This window comes from Callorhinchus milii, unplaced genomic scaffold, assembly GCF_018977255.1.
Source record: "Callorhinchus milii isolate IMCB2004 unplaced genomic scaffold, IMCB_Cmil_1.0 Scaffold17, whole genome shotgun sequence".
Lineage (NCBI taxonomy): Eukaryota > Metazoa > Chordata > Chondrichthyes > Chimaeriformes > Callorhinchidae > Callorhinchus > Callorhinchus milii.
Genome location: NW_024704758.1, coordinates 4,467,455 through 4,489,238, shown reverse-complemented (window position 1 = coordinate 4,489,238; position 21,784 = coordinate 4,467,455). Strand labels below are relative to the sequence as shown.

The 21,784-nt window shown below is 42.5% G+C and overlaps 1 protein-coding gene across 6 annotated transcripts in view; it reads right to left on the bottom strand.

The window, feature by feature from the left end:
• Window positions 1-14,443: 14,443 nt before the first annotated feature.
• The window catches only part of dagla (diacylglycerol lipase, alpha), a 107,638-nt gene continuing 100,297 nt past the window's right edge, over window positions 14,444-21,784 (bottom strand). For all 6 annotated transcript variants that reach the window (XM_007887456.2, XM_007887454.2, XM_007887455.2 and 3 more), the window contains 2 exons: window positions 20,697-20,851; window positions 14,444-16,582 (listed from right to left, as the gene is read on the bottom strand). In XM_007887456.2, coding sequence (XP_007885647.2) covers window positions 15,637-16,582; window positions 20,697-20,851 — 1,101 coding nt within the window. In that variant the 3' untranslated portion in view covers window positions 14,444-15,636. The remainder of the gene's footprint in view (window positions 16,583-20,696; window positions 20,852-21,784) is intronic.

Here is a 21,784-nt window from a genome sequence, read left to right as displayed (position 1 = left end):
AGTTATGTTTCAAGGTCCTCACTCTCAATTACAAGTGTGGCGTGACTAAATCCTTCTTTCTGAAAGGAAAAAATACTGATGGGAATCCCAGATTCTTACATAAATCATCCAGACTGTTTGATTGGATTCCAAGTCTAATTAGTTTTGTATACATTAGAGAAACGGATATCTACACCAATTGGAACTGGACTGGTTATGGATAAACAGTGAGGATAATTGGCCATCTCCAAAATCCAAATTAGGTACTGTGCCAACTGAACAATTCCACAGGAGTTACGCACTACAAGCTCACACATACACTTAGGGTATTTTTCTTTACCTAACTGCAGTTTTTCTTTACCAATTGTAAATGAACGTTCGATTGAAAAAATATATTGCAGTGACACTTCAGGAAACACTGTGGTTGAATTTGTAAAGCTTCTGTAATTCCATGTCGAAGCCAGAAACGAGAAGCCCCGTCTCGCCCAACAAATCATACCTAGTATTTAAATAGTCTGTTTGCTCGTCTATCCAGGAACATTAGAACAGGATGAGGTCATATAGCCCATCAAGCCTGTTCCACCAGTTCATCAGATTTTGACAGATCTTTTATTCCGAACACCCTGCCCTTTCACCTTTAGATTTAAATATCTGTCAATCTCTCTTCCAATGCTGCAATGTCACAGTGGTCTATGTTTAGCCGCTCTAATTAGGCCCAGCGAGGGAGCTAAGTGCATACTGAATGTACTATTATTATTACAGTGGAATTACCTGCAGCCCTACAGGAAATCCACAGGGAAATACCACCTGCAAGTGAGTATCAGGTAGATGCTAAAAAGCTCACGACATGATTGGGAAAGACAAGTTGTTCCCAGTGCCCTGGGCAAAAATTCTCCAGATTATGTGATTGTTTAAATGATCATTCATTTTATGCCCGTTTGTGGGACTTCACTTCTGTGCAAAATGAGTGCAGGCAGCATTCTCCTACAAAAATCTGACAGTAACTGAAACAAGGACTATAAAAATTTCAGGTGTGATAAAAATGCATACTTGATTTATTTCTATATAAACTTTCTAAGCTCTGAAATCCCTGCCTTAAAATGTAAGAATAAATTTGCAAATATTCCATAGTGCTGCAGTTTTAATTTCTTACAAAGAATTGTTGTTCGAATGAAGACAGAACTCAAATGTTTTCAAAAATGTTGAAGATAGCAATGTTAAGGCTGAAACCATAAGGAATTTAGGCTCTTTAGTCCCACAATTATCAGGACATGACAGTGATTTCAGAACGTTTGCACGGTTTGCAGCAGGGAATGGTTACCGATTGGCAATGTGGACCACTCTGTACGTGGTTAGAATACAAGTGTATTGTGTTCACGAGTGTGTCCTGCTCACCATTGTGTCGTTGCTGCTTATACTCACTGCCGATATTGAATTGGTACATGGCTGTGCGTAAATTAGCTGCCACATTTATCACCAAATTACAGTCCACTCCACTTTACAGTACATCCTCTGAAGCACTCTGAGATGTCCTCCCACCATCAAAGGAGCTAAATCAAATGTAAGGCTTTTACTCGCTCCCCCTGGCTGTTCAGTCCTGCTTGCAATGAGGCTTATGGCTCCTGTTCAAAACTGGATACAAGCATAAGTCTTACCCGACCTGCAAAATCTGCATTATTACTCTGCAGCTCGTGTACTGTCCCGCACCAGGCTTCGGGACCACATCACTCCCACCCTCGCTCACCTCCACTGGCTCCCCATCCCCCAGAGGATCGAATTCAAGATCCTCATCCTCACCTACAAGGCCATTCACGGCCTTGCTCCCTCCTACCTCTCCAACCTACTATCCCCCTACCTACCTGCCCGTACCCTCCGTTCCTCTGGCTCCGGTCTGCTCCACATCCTCCGCCCCAACCGCCCTACCATCGGTGGCCGGGCCTTCAGCCTCTCAGCCCCGAGGCTCTGGAACTCTATCCCCCAGTGCCTTCGCCGCCTCCTCCCTTTCCTCCTTCAAGGCCGGTCTCAAGACCTTTCTCTTTGACCGTGCCTTCAGCTCCCCTCTCGACTCACTACCCCCTCCTCGTTCCCTCCCTTCCCTCCCCTGACCATTTCCCCCCCAATGCTCGGGTCCTGACCCAACTGTACAGTGCCTTGGGACGTCCTCCCGACGTGAAAGGCGCTCTATAAATGGAATCTTGTTGTTGTTGTTGTTATGATATGGTGAGGCTGCTCTGCTGAGTTGCAGTTAAACTTTACCTCTGCTGGTGCCCGCACACCCCCCCAGCCCTATAATTTATTGAATGTTGCAGCACATTGGAAACACAAGAGTGAGTGCTTTGCAGGAGTCAACAACCTTGGGCACCCAGACAGTTCAGCAACTCATTTTGGGCCAATATCCAGTTTGAAGTATCACAAGAGAACCCAATAATTCAGCACAACACATCCCTTGGTTTGTGTACAGACCAATTCTTGCAAGATGAATTGGAAACTAAAGTTAAAATCTTAAAGAAGATGTTTACAGACCTGGTGTTTGATGAATGAATGCAGGGTTATGTTAGTGTCTCGAGTGATAAAGATAGCACGTATTTTATCGCAGTAGTACTTCAGGAATACAGTAACATATATTACGCCTACTCAAAATCCCATTGAAGTCAAGTTAATAAATTTGTCAGTAATCAATGTCAGACTCACGCAAGTATCACCATTCCATAGTCCGAACTGCTAAGTCATGACTGAAATGCGTCTTCTAAAAGGGATTGAAAACAACCGAGAAATGGAAATCAAAGCAATTCGGTTCAGATTGGAACCTTATAAACAGCCATTTTGGATGAACCAACAGCGACATGACTCTACTTAAATCCTGATTCTCTCTCTCCTGCTCCTTGTGTTCCTTTGAATACATCACGGCCAAGATCAACAACTCAAGAGATGTGAACAATGGTGGGGAAGAAGCCCTGCTCTGTCAGTCCATGCCCATAAGCGGCAACATTCAGCTCGGAAACCTGTTTAATTTTCATTACATTTACAAGGTGCTTGAAGGAAAGTCTCAAAATGCAGAGAGTAACTCAGGTTATTATGATTATAGATGTGGCTTGAATTTTGAATCATTAAAGTTTTGTGATACACTTGAACATCAACAACAATTTACATGCACATGAAGGAATCTCTCAAAGCAACAATTCACATTTACACAGTGCCCACACTGGGAGGGGGTGGGGGTAGCTGAGAAGGGGTAGTAAAAGGTGGTCAAAAGCACAGTCAGAGAGGGAAGTTTTTAAGATGGAGAGGGAGAGATGGAGGGAAATTTCAGAGGGTGGGAGCAGAGAGCCAGAAAGCTCACTCGCTGATGGATATCAGCTTGTGTAACGAGCTGCAGAATCTGGCGAGCAAGGCATCGGAGCAACCGAGTCTGGAGATGTCCTAGCCAACAATCCCCAAAATAAAATTGATCCTCATGTTTGTGGGACTTGCTGTGTGCAGATACACAGTCACTACACTTTACAGCAAATCCTGTGAAGCGCTTTGAGAAGTGGACAACGACATAAGGCGCGAAACACACGGTTTAATTATAAATTAAGAGACTGACCACCTGCACAGACAGAGAGAGATTTTACAGCAGAGGATCATGTTGCATAAGCTTGATGAAGCCTGGATCATAGTCTAAGCAGAATCATGACTAGAGTACAGTGGGAGGTACTTGCCAGTAAGACTCTTAAGGTTTAGGTCAGAAAGTCAAAACAGTCAGTTCCTGGGCAAACACACACACACACAACTGTATATATCATAAGATATCTGTCTATGCTGCACTCAGTTTTCACATTTCCTTGCTTGGGCATTTCTACATGCAAGTCCAGGCTGGTCATCAATGCTGATGTCTAGGTTATGCTTTGAAGCTGTTCAAGATTTGCCATAAAATGAAAATACTCAAAAATATACCAGAAAGACATGCTTCAAAAAGAGCATCATGCCAAGCACCATTTAGAAACCAAAATGCAATAAATAGAATTAACTACATTCACATCTTATGCTTCTAAAATATGAGTCAGTATCACCTGTACTCAGATAGTTAATTTCACTAACAGTGAAGCAATGCAATTAACCAAGTTGGTTTCTGAACATTTGTCTTTTTTGAGATTTACAAACTAGATACACTGCTGTCTTGTGGCAGTTGGGCAGGACTGCAAGTGACTCCAGAACCAGTTCATGCACACAATTTACTGCATTGCATTGAATGGGCTCTTCCAGGGTTAAACAGACACTCGCCAAATAATGTTAAACATTAGTGTAACAGCTGCTGCAATGTTACATTCTCTTACTCCTGTCACATGGCAGAATCACCTTTTCCTAGGACTGCCATTTCACATCTTTTCCAACATTTAATAAGCGCAAAAAGCAATCAAAGTCTAATAGAATGCTGGGGTTTATAGCAAAAAAAAGTAATAGGAGGAGGCCATTCAGCCCATCAAGCCTTGTTTATTAGATTTTGGCAGATATTTTAATCCCAATGGCCCACCTTTTCACCAAACCCCTTAATAACTTAATGCCCAAGTATCTATCAACCTCTTTAAACATTCCTATTATTTCTGCCCCTACTGCTTTCTGGGGCAGAAAGTGCCCTTGAAACAAATTCACTGCTAATTCACTACAGTAATAGCTGGGATGAAGGAATTTCGCTCTAGTAAGAGACTGGATAAAACTGGGTTGCATTTCCCAGAGGTAAGAAAGTTAAGGGGTGATCTAATTTAGGTCTAAATAATACAAATTGATACAGTAGGTAGGGAATAACTGCTCTCATGTTGGGGAATTCAGATCAAGGTGATCTTAATGCTGAGCGTAATGGCACGAGATCCCTTCTTCAAGGAGACCACAATACCACTTCACACCACCAACCTCTGCAAGCATATCATGCTGCTATTCCAACTGGAGCACAACATAATACAGGATGAAGTGTTTATAATCCACCCATCCTAATATCTTCCTATCTTCTCCCCTTTCCATCCCCTCTACTTCCCTTCTCCCTTTGTAGAACCACGCTGCGCACAGAATGGCTGCATCACAAGAACATAACTATTGTATCATTGTAATCACAGTACCTGAACGACAACCTGCATTTACATAGCGCTCTTCACGTGGGGTAGTGTCCCTGAGCACTACCCGAAGGACAATAAATTGATACACTGGAATTTCTGGTATGGCTGGGTATACATTGGCACGTTGGGGTCACTTGGTCATAGATCAAGGACTTGGATCAGAAGCCATCAGAGATCTCACCTAAGGAGTTGAGACTGTGCAGGATTGTGTCGTTACAAGGCTTCAAGAGGAAGACTTGCTGGTTGGTTATCCCTATCCCAGTTAATCTATTTCCTTCACCTCTCTTGCGCACCAATATATATATATAAAAAAATAAGGAAATGCTTGTGGAAAGTGGAGCTTTCTTAGCTTTCATGGAACAAGTTAAATCCACGGCTGTGTTAAACTATAGAATGCGTCACTCAATGTTTTCTCTGCAACTTTGGGGAAGAAGCTGATATTCGTTCACATGGTCAGGCAGCAGCACATTATGTGGGAAAGACTGGGGGCAGGAATCTGCTCGAGATAGAAGCCCTGCCAATAGCACTGCCTGAGGCTTGTACATTACAGATTCTAACTGCATCAGGTAAGAAACACGACAGGCAGTTTTCATTTCTCATTTTACTGAGTGTAAATATCTATACAAGAGCAATTTTAGTTCTTACTGTTTTACAAAGTGCTAAAAACGGCATAACATCAGACAATCTTATTACAGGGTTAGATTCTCTGTAACGTGTTGCACTGGAGAAGTCTTTTTTTAAGTCTTGCGAATCTAGCTATAATAGTTTGGAGCTGCTTTTTACAGGAATATTAATGATATTCAGCACTAATCTGTGAGATCAACATTTAAGAGACATTAAACAGCGTAAAGACACAATCAGTAGTTTTTTTCAGGTACTATGGTGCAGAGATCATGTGAATCCACTAACGCAACAACAACAAAATTACATTTATAGAGCGCCTTTCATGTCGGGAGGACGTCCCAAAGCGCTGAACAGTCAGCTGTCGGGGCCCGAGCATGGGGGGAGGTTTCGTGTAGGGGTGAGGGAAGGCAGAGAGGTGGGAGGGAGACCAAAGGCACGGTCAAAGAGAAGGGTCTCGAGACCGGCCTTGAAGGATGTGAGGGAGAAAGCGAGGTGAAGGGACCATAGGATGGTGTTCAAGAGTGTGGGGGCAGAGAGGCTGAAAGGCCGGACACCGATGGTAGGGCGGGTCGGGCAAGAGACCTGGAGTAGGCCGAGCCTGATGAACGGATGGAGCGGGCAGGTTGGTAGGGAGTCAGCAGGTCAGAGAGGTAGGAGGGGGCAAGGCCAGGGATGGCCTTAAAGGTGAGGACGAGGATCTTGAACTCGATCCTCTGAGGGATGGGGAGCCAGTGGAGTCGGGCGAGGGTGGGAGTGATGGGGTCATGGAGCCTGGTGCATGAGAGTACATGAGCTGCAGAGTTTTGGATGATCTGCAGCTTGTGAAGGGAAGAGTTGGGAAGGCCGATGAGAAAGAAGTTCCCGTAATCAAGCCTTAAGGTGACAAATGCGTGGGTGAGGGTTTTGGCAGCCTGAGGGATGAGGCAGTGGCGGAGTCTGGCAATGTTGCGGAGGTGGTGGTAGGCAGTGCCGGTCATGGCGTGGATGTGGGGGAGAAAGGACAGTTCAGGGTCAAACAAGACACCCAGGATCCTGACTGGCTTAGTGAGGTTGAGTGTGCAGCCATGGAGGCTGATGCTGCCAGCGCCTGAGGTGCGGAGGCTCTGGCACGAGCCAATCAGGAGGGCCTCGGTCTTGCTGACGGTCAGTTGGAGAAAGTTGGCCCTCGTCCAGTGCTTGATGTTGGACAGGCAGTCGGTCAGGACCTCAGTAGTCCTGGAGTTCAGGGTGGAGGCAGAGAGATAGAGTTGGGTGTCATCCGCATACATGTGGAAATTTACCCCATGGAGCATCACCAAGGGGGAGCATGTAGAGGGTGAAGAGGAGGGGACCGAGGACAGAGCCCTGAGGAACACCGCACAAGACAGTGCGGGGGCTGGAGGAGAAACCATTTGCCGCAACGAAGTGGAGGCGGCGTGAAAGGTTGGACCTGAACCAGTCAAGGACGAACCTTGAAAGTTGAGGTGGAAGGAGAGGCGGTGGAGGAGGATTGAGTGGTACACGGTGTCAAACGGGGCGGAGAGGTCGAGGAGGACGAGGAGGCAGAGAGAGCCCTGGTCACACATGGTCAGGATGTCGTTTGTGACCTTGACCAGAGCAGTTTCCATGCTGTGGGCATGGAACGCAGACCCATAGGCAGATAAAACAAATGTCACAGAAGAAGCAGCACAAATGACTTACACCAGCAACACTCGCTGCAGGACTTTGACCCTAAATACAGCTCGATTGTCAAGTAAGTATTCCCTTTTACAAAAACAAAAGTAAACAGGTCTGTTCCAAAAAAAATGCTGTAAAAATGACACGTTTCCTGTTTCATACATTTCTCTGACCTGACATTTTAAGTTTTCACCATGAGAATAATAAAATAAATATTTTAAAAAATAAAAATGTTGGAACTGATATATAGAATACATATATAATATATATATATAAAACTTCACCCATGCCAGAACATGTTGAATCATTACTTCTCCACAGAGATACTATACATTGCGTTACATTGATATTATAAATATAGGACATTTTTCCTCAATCCTATCGTACTGTCTGTAAACCAGTGACTGTGCTTGCAACAGAAAACTGGTAAGATGACCAGTCAAAATACAGTTTATACCATCTAACCCTCTGTACCCGAGCAAACAATATCACAATGAATACCACAATTGTAGTTACAAGTAGAGGACCACTGCATCTCCCCCTATCTTCTCTCTTGAAGGTGCTTAGCTCATGTTGGAGTTTGGTTCCATGGATAGCCAAGTGACCATTCTTCACAAAAGTAAGGGTCAGCGGGCTAATCGGTCATGGGGGGGTTTGCAGCCAAGCCTGATCACATCCTCAACCAAAAGCCAAACATGTCTTACATGGGTCATTGGATTCACCCCCTCACCACCAGCCCAAAGCCACTTCAACTAATGCAAATTGTAACACCCTAACTGCACTGATGGCTGAGAACGCCCAGCTCAGCATAGAACAGAACTAGAAAACCAGTTCAAGCTACTCACCATAAGTGAAGTTGCTGGACAGTTCAGCCATTTTCTTATAGATTCTGAGGAACTCCAAAGATGCAATTTGCACAGTAACTTTCAAGCTGTACATAAAGATTGAGCAAGGCCAGACTCCACGCCTGTTGGAAATCAAACTAACCTCACATGGAGCAAATCCTGTTTGTACAGGTTCAATACAATCAACATAGCTCTTAAATACATATCAGCTGTGGACAATCAAGAGTCTTCTCTTGTTGTTGTTGTTGTTTTTGTTTCGTGTGCAGAGAGACCACTCAAGGAGACAAGCCTGTTGAGGTTCAGAGGAATACAAGATCTAACTGGGATGTGAAAATCTAACAGCAGAACCTCAAAGGAGGGATGAGCGACTGTAATTAAAACATAAATCCTCCTACTCCAACTGCACAGTCAACAAGTATTTTGGGGTCACAAAGTTAGAGACTATTAATATCTAATACATTGCCTCAAAGTGGGATCAGTTCAGAAAACGATCCCTGAATTATCCCAAGCAGCCGTTGAATTACTTGTTCGTTCTGCCTCAACATATCTGTGTGAAATGGGTTTCTCTTCTGTTACTTACATGAAAAACAAGTATAGAAGTCACTTGAATATAGAGACTGATTTGTAGTTGAAACTCTCCGAAATCAAACCAAGATTCCACAAATTGTACGCTAGCAAATAGGCTCACTCATTGACTGAGACAAAGGTGAGTCAACAAGAGTTCTTTTATGTTCAAGTTTATTCAGTACTAGAGTACTATTTATGTTGCTCTCTGTCTTAATACTGTTGCTCAAGGCATAAAGCAACAGAGACAATGTCTAACCTTTTTAGAGAATCTACACATAGCAGAGTTGAGAAATAATTTGAATTTTCAACTTTCTGAAGCAGTCAATAATCCACTACACCAACCCCAGGGTGCGTCTGTATTTAAAATAACACATCACTATCGAGGAGAACTACCAGGTTCAGGTGCATCACTGGAGAATTGTTTGCCAACGGTTTACAAATGCATGAAGCCCAACATCGTGAATTATTCCAGGATAAATACATATGTACTCAACATTGTTTATTCCTGCATTTGAAGACAAGAATATTCTTTCTGACTGCATATTTAGTTGATGTTGTTTTCCTGAAGGAGTAAACTCACTTTATATTCTCTTACCAGGCAGAACTCAGGGTCAGTCACTGCAATGTGCAATTTTATAATGCGGCACCAGAAACCTCAACACTTGTAATGTTGGTAACAAAACCTTCCTCATGCCTCCTCCATTCGTGTTGATGTAGTGTCTCAGCCCGTGATTCTCATAAACTATCAATTCATGAAGTGACAGTAAACTCCTGTAAACTCAACCCTGGCTTAACTTGTCACGACCACTTAAAGTTATCATGCTGTTAATATCCTGGCTGCATTTAATTTTGTATTTACTCATACGCCTAACTCGCCATTCCAGATAACTCGTCACTGAGCCATTTACCTCGGAGTGACGCGATATCAAGAGTTTACTGTATTTTCTATTCAAATCAATCGCAAAGTAGCCACAAAATGAAAACAAAATTAAAAATTCACACAGGTTCAGAAACATTTCCAGCTTTTATATTGTAGTGTTACCTTTGTAAAAGTGAAGGGTTGTGCATCAATATACAACATTGTTCTTTGTGACAATCATGCTGAAGTGTTACTTTGTGGTGCTGCATATGCAACTGGAAGGATGGAAACCTATCCTGATCACAAGTTAAATCCCAGTCCGCTATGGAATAAATGAAGTACAGTTCACGAAGATAGTCAAGGAAAAGAGCAGGGTATTAGAATTACAATAGATAGCTTCTGTATGAGGACACAGACACAATGGGTCGAAATAGTCTCCTCTTGAGCTGCAAATGTTCTATAATTCTGTAATGGTGGAAAATGCTAAACTTCAGTAAATGGTATCCTTCAGCACTGGGTGTTCATATTGTCATGGTGTGACTAGTGTCCTTCAAGTTAGCATCATGCCACCATATTATGAAAACTAAAACAAAAGGTGTCTTTATGAACACATCTCAACACATCATCCACAAAATATACAGTCAATTCACTTTACAGTATTTTCTGTGAAGCGCTTTGAGATGTCTCGAAGACATGATAAGGCGCTATATCAAATGCAAGGATTATTATTATTAATATTACTATTATTTCTTTTCATTTCCAGCCAGGAGTCAAGTTGCCATAGACTTGAACTTAATTGTCAATAGAGCCAACTTCACTTCTTTTCAGTCAGCTGGCTAGAAAGCTTTCATTTTCAGAAGCAGCAAAAGTTGGCACTGTTCCATTTTTATCTCAGCCTCTCTCTCCCTCCCCTTTCCCACTGCTTAAATTGGACCTCTTGCTGGTCAGTTACTAACAGGTAACTGACACATCCACAAGTTAAACCATTCCACCCTCCTGGCTGGATGGAGACAAATTAGTTTTGTGAGTAGAAAGGACAGGGTTGCTATATTCCCAATCAGTTCAGAGCCACAGTGTAAATACCTCAGCACTATTGTTACAATAATGTTTTCATTTTCATACGTTCAGCAAAATGTCTTTTACCTGCTTGGAATCATGGACCAGAATGTAATGGTACTGCACACCTCAGGAAAATATTTACAGTTCTTGGATTCTCTTACAAGCCGAGAAGAAATATTCATCCACATCTTTCAGTGGAATTGTTCCAGATAAATTGTTCATTCATTTCATGGCTGTTTGTGGAACATTACTGGCTGCTGCATTTGTCTACAAACACACAGTCACTACAATTGACAGCAATTACCTGTAAAGCACTTTTGAAATGTTGATATTATAATCATTATGTCAAATGCAAGGATTAAGTGCATGAAATGCCTGCTGGCACTCAAAGCTAACAATTTACCTTATGGGGGAAATAGGCTAAGATTTAAAAATATATATGTTTATTGAGATTTTTGGGGGAGCCAAATTAACAAAAAAAATGCTCTTTAATTCCATGCACAATAATGTAGGATAAGAAATTGTTTCTGATCTGTTACCTCTTGTCAAATATATTCATCAATTTCTTCTTAGAATTGAAAAATTACATTTTTTACATCCAGCAATTTCACTAAAAAAACAAATAGCAAGCTGCATGCAGTTACCAGAAAATGGCATTTATATCTCATGGTATGTAATGTATATCATGTGGCTGTACAGTCAAAATAATTTACACCTTGTGATTCCTTATTGCTCAGTATACATTGACCAACACCTATCCAATCTACAGAAAGCAATAATTAAACAAGGGGTAAAAGGGGTTGCTTTGCAGTGGCATGTTATGTTCTTCAATAAACATGTCACCCAACACAGGTGTGGTAAATTCCAGTGTTTCCCCCATGACCATTGCAAATCATCTATTCATTGTTTGTATCCTAACTGGAATGCAAATGCAATGTTTCTTCTTGTGCCATCTATTGTTAACTCCAATGGATTAGTGCAGTAGTTTAGCTGCCGTCTCTTAATGTGAGCTATGCAACCTAAACTGCAATGTAGGGCTAACACTGGATATCTGGTAAACTATACCCTTACAGTCATTCAGTGCTCACAATTACCCTTGTTAGTATTTCTGGTCCCCAAATATCTCCATGCTATAAACTACTGATCAGTGAAGGACTGTGTAGTTTTCATTGGCACAATGACAGAAGTTATTTTAAACAGTCACACAAACACATAAAATAACAAAAGCCCAGCGCTTACTTGTAAAGCCCTACCCCGCCCGCCCACCAGTCTGTAATCCACAAACCATTAAAAACCTACCATGAACATCACCCCCCATATCTCCTGAAATACCTGAGGCTTTCTACACTTAATTCGGCAAAGCTTCCATAATATTCTTCCATTCTCACTGTTGAACTTTGGTTCTTTCTCTTCAAACATCATCTCCAACTCAGTTGTGTAGAAATCATTCTTTCTCATTGAGTTCCCCTTATCTCAGACTGCAACTTAGTCTATACCATCCATTACTGTAATCTCTGTAATCAGTTCTGGAAGAATGTCAGGGATTTACAGAGCTCAGGGAATGTTAACTAGGGCTCAGGAAATGAAACGAACAAGGAAAGCTTCCTGACATGGTGTGCACCAGCAGTGGACTTGGTGGGATGAATGGCCTTTACCAAAGGTAAAATGAGAATGAACGTCGACTCTGTGTGCCCTTCATCGCTTGCGCCTCCTGAGATGTTGAAGCATCTGACACAGCTGAAAATTTTTCTTTCAATTTTTTTCGTTAGGACCACGTTTTTACTGACTTTAGCACAAGATATTACACGATCACAAGAGAGGATCAGAAGAAAGCCCATCAGCTCATCTTTTCAGAACATCCACCCTATCATCCTCCCATCACAGCATCAAGCTGCATTTTCAAACAAGTCCAGTGTCCTGGCCTCAACCACCATTGCTAATAACCCTGTTCCAGAGATGAATTACCCTTTGGGTAAAGAAATGCTTTCTGGGGCCTGTCCGGAAATTGCCCTTTGCAACCCTAAAAGTGGTCCTCTTGTTGTGTCTTGGTACATTCTTTTTGATTCCCTTCCTTGATTTCATTTAAACTGTTATATACACTGTACATATTTACAAGAACCCCTCTGAGACGTGTCTTTTCAAGCCTGAGTTTCAAAGTTTGTCTTATCCTTGAACGCAGAGTCTAACCTAAAGCACTGGAACTTGAAGTACATTTATAAAAAGTGTTGTTTTATATTTCTGTCAACGTAGCTCAAAGAAAAAAGTTATCAAGGCTTCACTCCAACAGGATTTTTCCCCCAAAATTTACAATAATAACAATCAGTTATTTGCCTGCAGGCCTTGTATCCTTCAATAGTAAAGTTTGATTGGACAGAATGAAAGTAATGTGGTCAGTTTACCAGCAACTCTGTGCATACATGGAGGCTCTATAAAAGCAAATGGGTGCACTTGCTGAAGTGCACAGAGGCAGTAAAAGCAAGCAAATACAGCAATCGTTGAAAGTTCTTTAGGCTACCTAAATAATGTCAGTGGTGAAAACTCATCAGTAATGAAGAACCGGTACCAGAAAGAATAGGATTTCTCCAACCGACTGCAATTAAACCTTCTCTAACTGTCAATTCAATCATCACCATTCAAGTCAATGATAACATTTAAGGAGCAAGGCTCACATAGAAAAACATCAGGTTATGTCCAATAATGCTATCAGAAGGTCTACTTGCTTCAGTTTAGTCTGACATAACCATTGTAAGATTGGTTCAGTAGAATGCAGCAGAATTCAATTTTCATGGAATGGAATAAATGCAACAAACCCAAGCAACTTCCTACAGAATGTTCCATCTTAATCAAAACAAGGTTTGTAGACAATTGACGGATCTCGATGCAGACTCCAGAAAGCCTTGCATACCAGAGGAGCTTTGCTGATTAGCAGAAGATAATGGGGAAATACCATATGAAATGAAGCCTTTCAGAAAGAGCTCTACCTGGCTTACAGTCCTGTATTTACAACCCTTCTGTTTTCAGTTCTGGTAACAGCAGCATTGCTGCCGTTAATCACTGATAGTGAGTGAGCTCTGCAGAAGCTCTCTTGGGATTGGTGAAATACTACACAGTTAACTTTAGTGATAATCTACTTTGAACTGACAAAACAAAGCCAACAATCTTAAAAATAAAGCAACGATCCTCATTAGTGACATTAATGCTCTCCCACACATTGCAGTCCATCACTGGCTGAGTACAACAACAATAAATTGTATTTATACAGTGCCTTTCACGTCAGGAGGTCATCCCAAGGCACTGGACAGTCAGGTGTTTGCACCTGAGCTGTGGGTTGGGATCAAAGAGGGGTGAAGGATAAGGGGGGTGGATTAGGGAAAATGGCCGAAGGCACGGTCAAAAAGGAAGGTCTTGAGCTAGGCCTTGAAGGAAGCAAGAAGGGGTGAGACGGTGAGTGGGGGGGGGATTGGGGGCATAAAAGATTAAGGTCCAATTGCCGACAGTGGAACAGGCAGGGTGGGGGACGTGGAGCAGGCCAGTACCTGTAGAGCAAAGGGAATTTTTTGAAAGACAGTTAAGGGTTGAACAAGACACCAAGGTTCCATTCTGGCTCGGTGAGATGGAGTGGCATCCATGAATAGTGATGTTGTCAGCGCCTGAGGTGAGGAGGCACTGACGGGAGCCAAGCAGGAGGACCTCAGACATATCGACATACAACTGTAGGAAACTGGCTCTCATCTAGAACTTGATGTTTGACAGACAATCAGTCAGGACAGCAGTGGTCCTGGAGTTGAAGGTGGAGGACAGAAGAATGAAGATGAAGCTCCGAGGAGAGGCGGCGGAGAAGAATAGAGTGGTCAATAGAGTCAAAGGCAGAACAGAGATCAAGTAGGACGAGGAGACAGAGGGAGCCCTGGCCACAAATTGCTCACAGCTGCCGTTGTCATTCTTTTTTTAAAAAACTCAACAGCCATCATCGATTTACTTCTCTCTCCTCATAAGCCGCAGATTCATTGGCGAAACATTAAAAATAAGTCACATTCATGAATTCAAGCCAGCAGTCAGCAGTGTCTGGGGTGTCATTTATTCTGCATTTGAGATATAATGCAACGTCTCAAGATTTAGAGAGGCAGAGTACTGAGAATACTGATTTCTTGGAGAAATACTGGCCAGGGAACTAAGGTTACTATTAGTATCTTAGCAATCTTTACCTGTCATCGGAGTTAGCAGGAAAGACCTGACATTAATGTATCGGCAACAGTGATAAGACTACACTGTTCATTTCAAAATATACTCTAGCTGCGCTTCACACAATGAGCCTCATCAATAATAGAAAGTTGCAACTGCTCTTTCATTTCCATCATAGAAATGGCATCAAGTGAGGTACTTATCTGCTGCACTCATGTGCAGAACGAATTGCTGCAATCCATCATTACTGGTGCAGTATGAACCCAAATCTGCATTACTATAATTGCTTGGGTTCATGGATGACAGGCAGCACAGATATTCAATGGGCTTTGCAGAGGCTTTTTAAGATACTGTGAATCCAGCCAAATATTTAACGTGGTCCCAGAATGGATGGCGGTTTCAAGGTTGCAAGACAGCAAATTAATGCGCGGGGAGTGGTGGAGGTTGGGGGTTGGGGTTACTAACCACTTGGTGGGAGAATTAATGTCTGCTACTTCGTTACTGACCCGCACATAAACAAATGAATGAATAGTACTGAATGAATAGTTGAGCCACACCCCTATATTGGTTGATCGTTTACAATAACACCTTCTTCCTGGATCCGAAACTGTTGTTCCATCACAGCCCCAATTTTTTTTTCTTTTCCTTGTTCTGGCCTGAGCCAGTTTTAACCCAATAGCAATGTGGATTCAAGAGATTTACTTTGTTTTTGTGGAGTTGGGCAGTCTCGTGTTACAAGGTTAGCATGCGTGTGTGCTTTGACAAGTGCTGGGCTCTAGAGAGCTGAGATGAGAAACTCTGCAGCTTTATTAGAGTTGGGTTGGTGTTCTGCTGGAGTTGAAGTTCTCAACTTTGTATCCATAGTCAGGCACTCCTGGCTGCTCATGCACGTTGGAGTAATGTCCATGAGTTCTCCCGACGAACTGAACGGAAAAGACGGAGATACTGAGATCCCAGATGAGGTCCCGGCATCCGTTGACCCTGCAAACAGACGGGGTGGTTTTGGCACTAGGTTGGGTTCAAACTGTGCCCGCGCCAGGATCTCATGTTCACTGACTGATTTGGGAATCTCGTTATAGTCTTCTAAACTATCATCGAGTACCATATGATAAATGTCCTGGAAGGAGCTGCTTTTCCCGTCCAGATTGAAGAGACTATCTATAAATTCTGCAAATTCAAGGACTTGTGGACTGGGTGCTTCCCGCAAGCTTTCCTTACTGTCGTCTTCCATTGGCAACTTATCCAACAAACTATCTGCATCCACTGTGGCTTCATTGTCCTCCTCACTCTCCACCAGCAGGTGACTGGGCAGAGAGTAACAGCTGTTATGCAGAGGCTCAGGATGCTGGACCTCCTGGGAATGTTTAGATAAGCTGTCTGCCGCAAGCAGCTCAGTCCGTGAGCTGAGGGAAGGATTCTCCTCTGGAATTGCCGGATCAATGTAGAAACAGTGTGACTCGTCCTTCTCCATTACGACATGCAGACTGGGAGAACCTCGAATGCTGCGGAATCCAGAGGAGCGCCGCGAGTCAAAGCTGTAGTTGGACTCGTTGTCAGAAAGACTTTCCATCATGGCGAGGGGAGCCCTGCGCTCCTCTACCTCATTCGCCAGCCGTTCTTTTGTGTTCATCAGAAGCAACTCGACTGGGTCCTTTTGGCAGAGGATGTTCGGGTTTCTCTGGTAAAGGGCTTCAAAGCTCAGTTCAGAATTTGACTTAGTCCTGAAAGAAAGAATAAAACAGTAAAGAATAAGTATTCAATCAAAGCATTTAAAATACAAGCTTGACGGTAAAATATTTAATCAGTAACCTACATTTTAAAAAAATTTTGGTCAACGACCCGCATGTTAAAGTAACACAGAATGACCGTCAAGTAGGAGTTCAAATGTAAGAAAGGGGAATAGTGTGTATATTATGGTGGTCAGATATTCCAATCTACTTATGTTGCCATTAATATTCTTTACCTTTGGATATAAGAAAAGATTCTAACTACCTGTTTGCAGCATGTCATTCATTCCTCTGTAGTACTTATCTTATTAAGTCCTCCCGACGTGAAAGGCGCTATACAAATGTAATCTTGTTCTTGTATTAAAACTGAGCCAGATTTAAAATCTTACAGACTGGGACAATCTCGCTCACTGTAAAATCACTTGTTGCTCCTGCAGTAGCTTGGTTTAAAGTCAAGCGTGATTAACCTTCACTGACTCTTCAAATACGGTCACTTATGTATGCTATGAAGAGGTCAGCGCCTTGGGACGTCCTCCATACATGAAAGGCACTATATAAATGCAATTTGTTATTGTTATTGTCCCAGCACAAACCCCATTGTTTGGTTACTGCACTCGGGGCTATTCTGTATCCTCTACATCTCAGAGACTTCCCAACAAGTTTTGTTTGGATTTGGCCAAGCTATCTCATATTCAATGGTTGCTTCCTTTACATGCAGCTATAATGTGATGCTTTGAGCAGTAACTGCACAAGCCGCTAGGACTTCTAAGTAATATCATGTTTTAAACACAATATTGCCCTTCAAATTAGGAACCCTATTAATCTGCTTGACAGGAAGCTTGAAAGACACTACTCTTAACGGTAAACCATGCATTTAACTGGTTAAACTCTAGCAGCATCCCCAATGCACAGTCTGGGATGACCAAACCTTGCATTGCTATTCTCTAGAATTAGGAAAAGCAGGGTTCAGCCCTCCAGGGAGAGAGTGTGCATTGGATTCCAGACACAGAGAAATCTCCACGCACAGATGGCATACATACGTGGAGCTCTCTGACTGGTTAAGATACTCTTAAGCATGGTGATGTGTCTCCTCATGTGTTAGGCGCCTAGCTGACAAAATATCTACTACATTAGACTTCAGATGGATCTGTGGTGGTTAAAAATGGAATCAGTGGGTCAGGAACCCTGGCTGTGTTATTTTATCACACACTGAAGAAGCAATTTGAAGCACTCAGACTGCAATGCTGCTTCAGAATAGTTAACTCGGCATAGAACAGGGATCAAACCTGGGAACATTTTTCTCAGTGCATTAACCGCTCGGATTCAGATTATAATTTGATTTCCTTTGCCCTTATCATCTCCCTTACACATCACACCATTCGGCAGTCAAGGGAGGTTGGTTGCAAGAGTCTGGTGCCTTCCCTGGCAATGTTCCCTATTTTTCATGGCTGATGATCATTATCCAGTTACTAGAAGTGACCCAACTAGCTGATAGGGTGGTAAAACATGGAAAACAAATACAACTTTCATTATTAATGATACATAGTGAAATTAAAATAAAATACCAGCCACTGCCCACTATTAGAAGTAGTCTCACTTTACAGCTAAGCATACATTCTACTGCTGAAATCTACTTCCAATAATATAGCAACAAGCCTACCTATAATTGCAATTTTATTTTTGCCTGCATAACAGGTCAGAGAGCAGCCGCTGCTGGGGGAAAGGCCGCTGATATCCGTCTATGTACAGCTTTCCCTCAATAACTAAAGAACTGTCCTTACGAAGCTCGTGATTGTACTTTTTTACTCTGATGGAGATAAGAGAAAACATTATGCTGATATAAATTAAGTTTGAAAACAGATATTCCCTACAATTCTTATTTTTCTATGACCTACAGCATCTATTAATCAAAGTAAAAAGCATTTATTAATGAAAGCTCACTAACTAAAATGAGTAAAAGGCAAAATTAAGTAATACATTTCCTCTTTGGGAGGAACTCTGTGCTTCATTTTCACTACACTATCGGCTAATATTTATTATGCTAACAGGCAGAACATGTTAAACAAATTATTCTAATTGAATCTAATTAGCAAAATTTGACTGTAGAATTTGGAAACAGATTTCTCAGCGATTTGGCACTCATACTGATACCCTGATGGAACACATAACTGAATGCTAATTTCCAGACAGATCAGATTAATTGCAAACCCAGTTTTCAGCTGGAACCTCTCACCAGCCACAGGAAGCCTGCAGGGATTTCCTGGTACCTGTCATCCACTTAATGAGGCTCAAACCCATGCTTGTCAGGTGTTAAATGACCAAGTAGTTACTAGCCTCCTTGGGGGTTGGTAAGAGGGGTCTCCTTGGAGTAAAATTGGCTCCAATGTTACATGTTTGGGAACAGAATGTCAGAATTGAGCCCACTTTCTGTGGCAGTCTCGGTAGTCCAGTTCCTGAGCCAGGCAGGTCCACATTAACTCGAGGGCACTGCTGATGACAGCACCAGCCAGCCTGGTTCATCAGCAGGATATGGTTGAACAGATCATTCACTGGGGGCAGGGAATCCTCTCTCTCAGCTCCTGTTAACCCTGCAAGCCAAAGCTCTAATGGTTAGGGCTTTACTAGCTGGACGAGCAGTGGGAAGCTTGCCAGATAGTGCTCTCAAAGGTAAGCTGTGCGGTTTTAGCTGGTTAGAGCAGCAGTTATCACCAAAACACACACTGTGGTCACCAAGCCTTGGCTCTTGCCAACCTGTGCCTAATACTTTCCTGAATTAGGAATCTCTCCAAAAAGATCTTATGGAATTTACACGTATTAGAACTCTGGTTTGGTTGCTCTTAAGCACGGTGATGGGTTTCCGCGTGTGTCAGACACCAGGCTGGCTGACCAAAACAAAACCAGCTCCAACCTGTACATGTACTAACATGTTTTGTACGGATAGTATTGTAGATTTCCAAATTATTGAAGAACTATTTTTCATGCTTGCATGTGCGCTATGTTGTATTAGCAATATCTATACCAACCCACAGTTCTCTGTATAGATAATGGTGAAATATGTGCCTGAAAGTGTTGCTCAACATTACAAAGTTCACCAACAGAACGAAACAGTGACGCACGGAACTCCACCAAGCACTTGTTCTTTTGAGTGCGACAGGTCATGAAAAAGACACGACAGTGAGTCGCTGGCCACGTTCTGACCAAGTGCTGTGATGCAGTGCACTCCCATGTGCTGGACCATAAAGTGCTAGGGCACAGGTTCCCTGCCTGCAGAGGTCAGTCACTCTGATTAGTCAGGAGACAGTGGTTTGGGTTTGTTCCTTCTCTTCATTTCTTTGGTCCCCGATACCATGTCTCTATTCTACGCAAGTCAGTCCAATTGCACCCAGAGAAAACCTGCTGTCCAAGTACTAATAGGGAGGTGCAAACCTGTCTCCTCCCATCTGTGGTACACAATACCTTACCACCCTGTCCCTGCACATAAGTTAACCTGGATGATTCCCCACCTCCGCAGGCAAAGCAGTACATAAAAAAGCAAAGCCTCAGGAAGCAAAGGGGTTGGAGGAGGAAAAGTATATTAAAAAAAACTTCAAGATGAAAGCACACGGTACAGAAGAATACACATCAATAAGCCATTGTTAAGTCAATATAACCCTCGCCTGACAGAGACCCAAGTGTAACAGGGATCTGAGGCACAGTTGTCTCCGCCTTTCTGAAAATCCTATTTGGGGTTTGAGAGGCATCACTTAGGCTATTTTTTTAATAATAATCATCCTTACATTTCTTACCATGTCACGAGGACATTTCAAAGAGATTCACAGGATGTACTGTGAAGTGGAGTTACTGTGGTATTTGTAGGTAAACATGGCAGCCCATTTGCACCCCCAGCAGAGTCCCACAAACAACCATGATAGAAATAACCAATTATTTATCTGGAGGAGTGCTGGCCAGGACACTGGGTGAAACCGCCTTCACTTTTCAAATACTGCCATGGGATCTTCAACTTCCCCTTGAACAGGCAGATGGGACCTCAGTTTAACATATTCTAATGATATTAAGATAGCCATTACTGATGTGCACCTTCTACTATCGTGTTTTACTGTTCCCTTACTTCATGCCGCTATTCCTTTTGTGGTCTCCTTGGCCTAAGGACTGAGGCTGCTGTTGGGTAATCATGTCAGGGTTCAAGTCCACTTCAGTTGGGCTGACCATGATCATGGCTGCTCCCAGCAATGCTGTCTTCCCCTTGTTGTAATTCTCCAGGACCTGGATTGGAAATGAATGGAAACCATAAATTGCGGCATTCTGTCAAATTAAACAGCAGCGCACCCATGTATGGTATGTAAATAAACAATACACGTACATTGGTGATTGTGTGGGGTTAGCAGTTGCCTAACTATTCTTTCAGTTCTGTGGCTTGTGTTTGACTGATTCAATATAGGTTTCATCTTTGTGTTAGCTGTAAGGGTCCAACATGAAACAGCTTTGGATCATGTCAACTAGCAAGCTCACAGCAGCAAACTGGCAAATTCACTCCAGGTTCAAAGGGGGGGAAGGGTGGGGGGAAATAGAATTATCAGTGACAGGAGGTTCTTCCAAGGTTGGCAAGTTGTTGGGAGACAGCAGCTGAAGGCATTAAAAATTGAATAAAATGAAGCAGGGTGCATGCACGTTTAGCAAAACACCCTTTCAAAGCATTCTTGTGAAACTTTCCACATTTGATAGTTTTGTCAAACAAACTTTCAAACATTGAAATGTTTTCAAGAACTGTGCTTAACAGAATTATCCCTAAATACCCTCCCACGAAAGCCTTGTCTCGCTTCCATTTGGCAAACTAATCGATGCAATAAATGTTGCGAGAAGCCAGAGCATTCTGAACATTAGCGCTTTCCACTTGATTTCTGTGACCTGACTGCAGAGATAAACTTAAAAAGTGAGTGCAATTTTCCCAACACTCACTATTAAACCCACGCACTCAGAAAGTAATCGATGATGCCAGTCAAAGTCTGGATGTTTTATTACCTTTCATTTGTCTAACCATTACAGCTGAGAAATAGAATCTGAAGCTGTTAATATTACTCCAGGAAACAGAAGGCCTCTCACTAAAATAATGCAGATGTGGTTATAACTTCTATTAGAATGTAATTAAGGTGAATGACAGCTGCTTGTGTGGTAGTTAGCCTCATCCAAACAGAATGA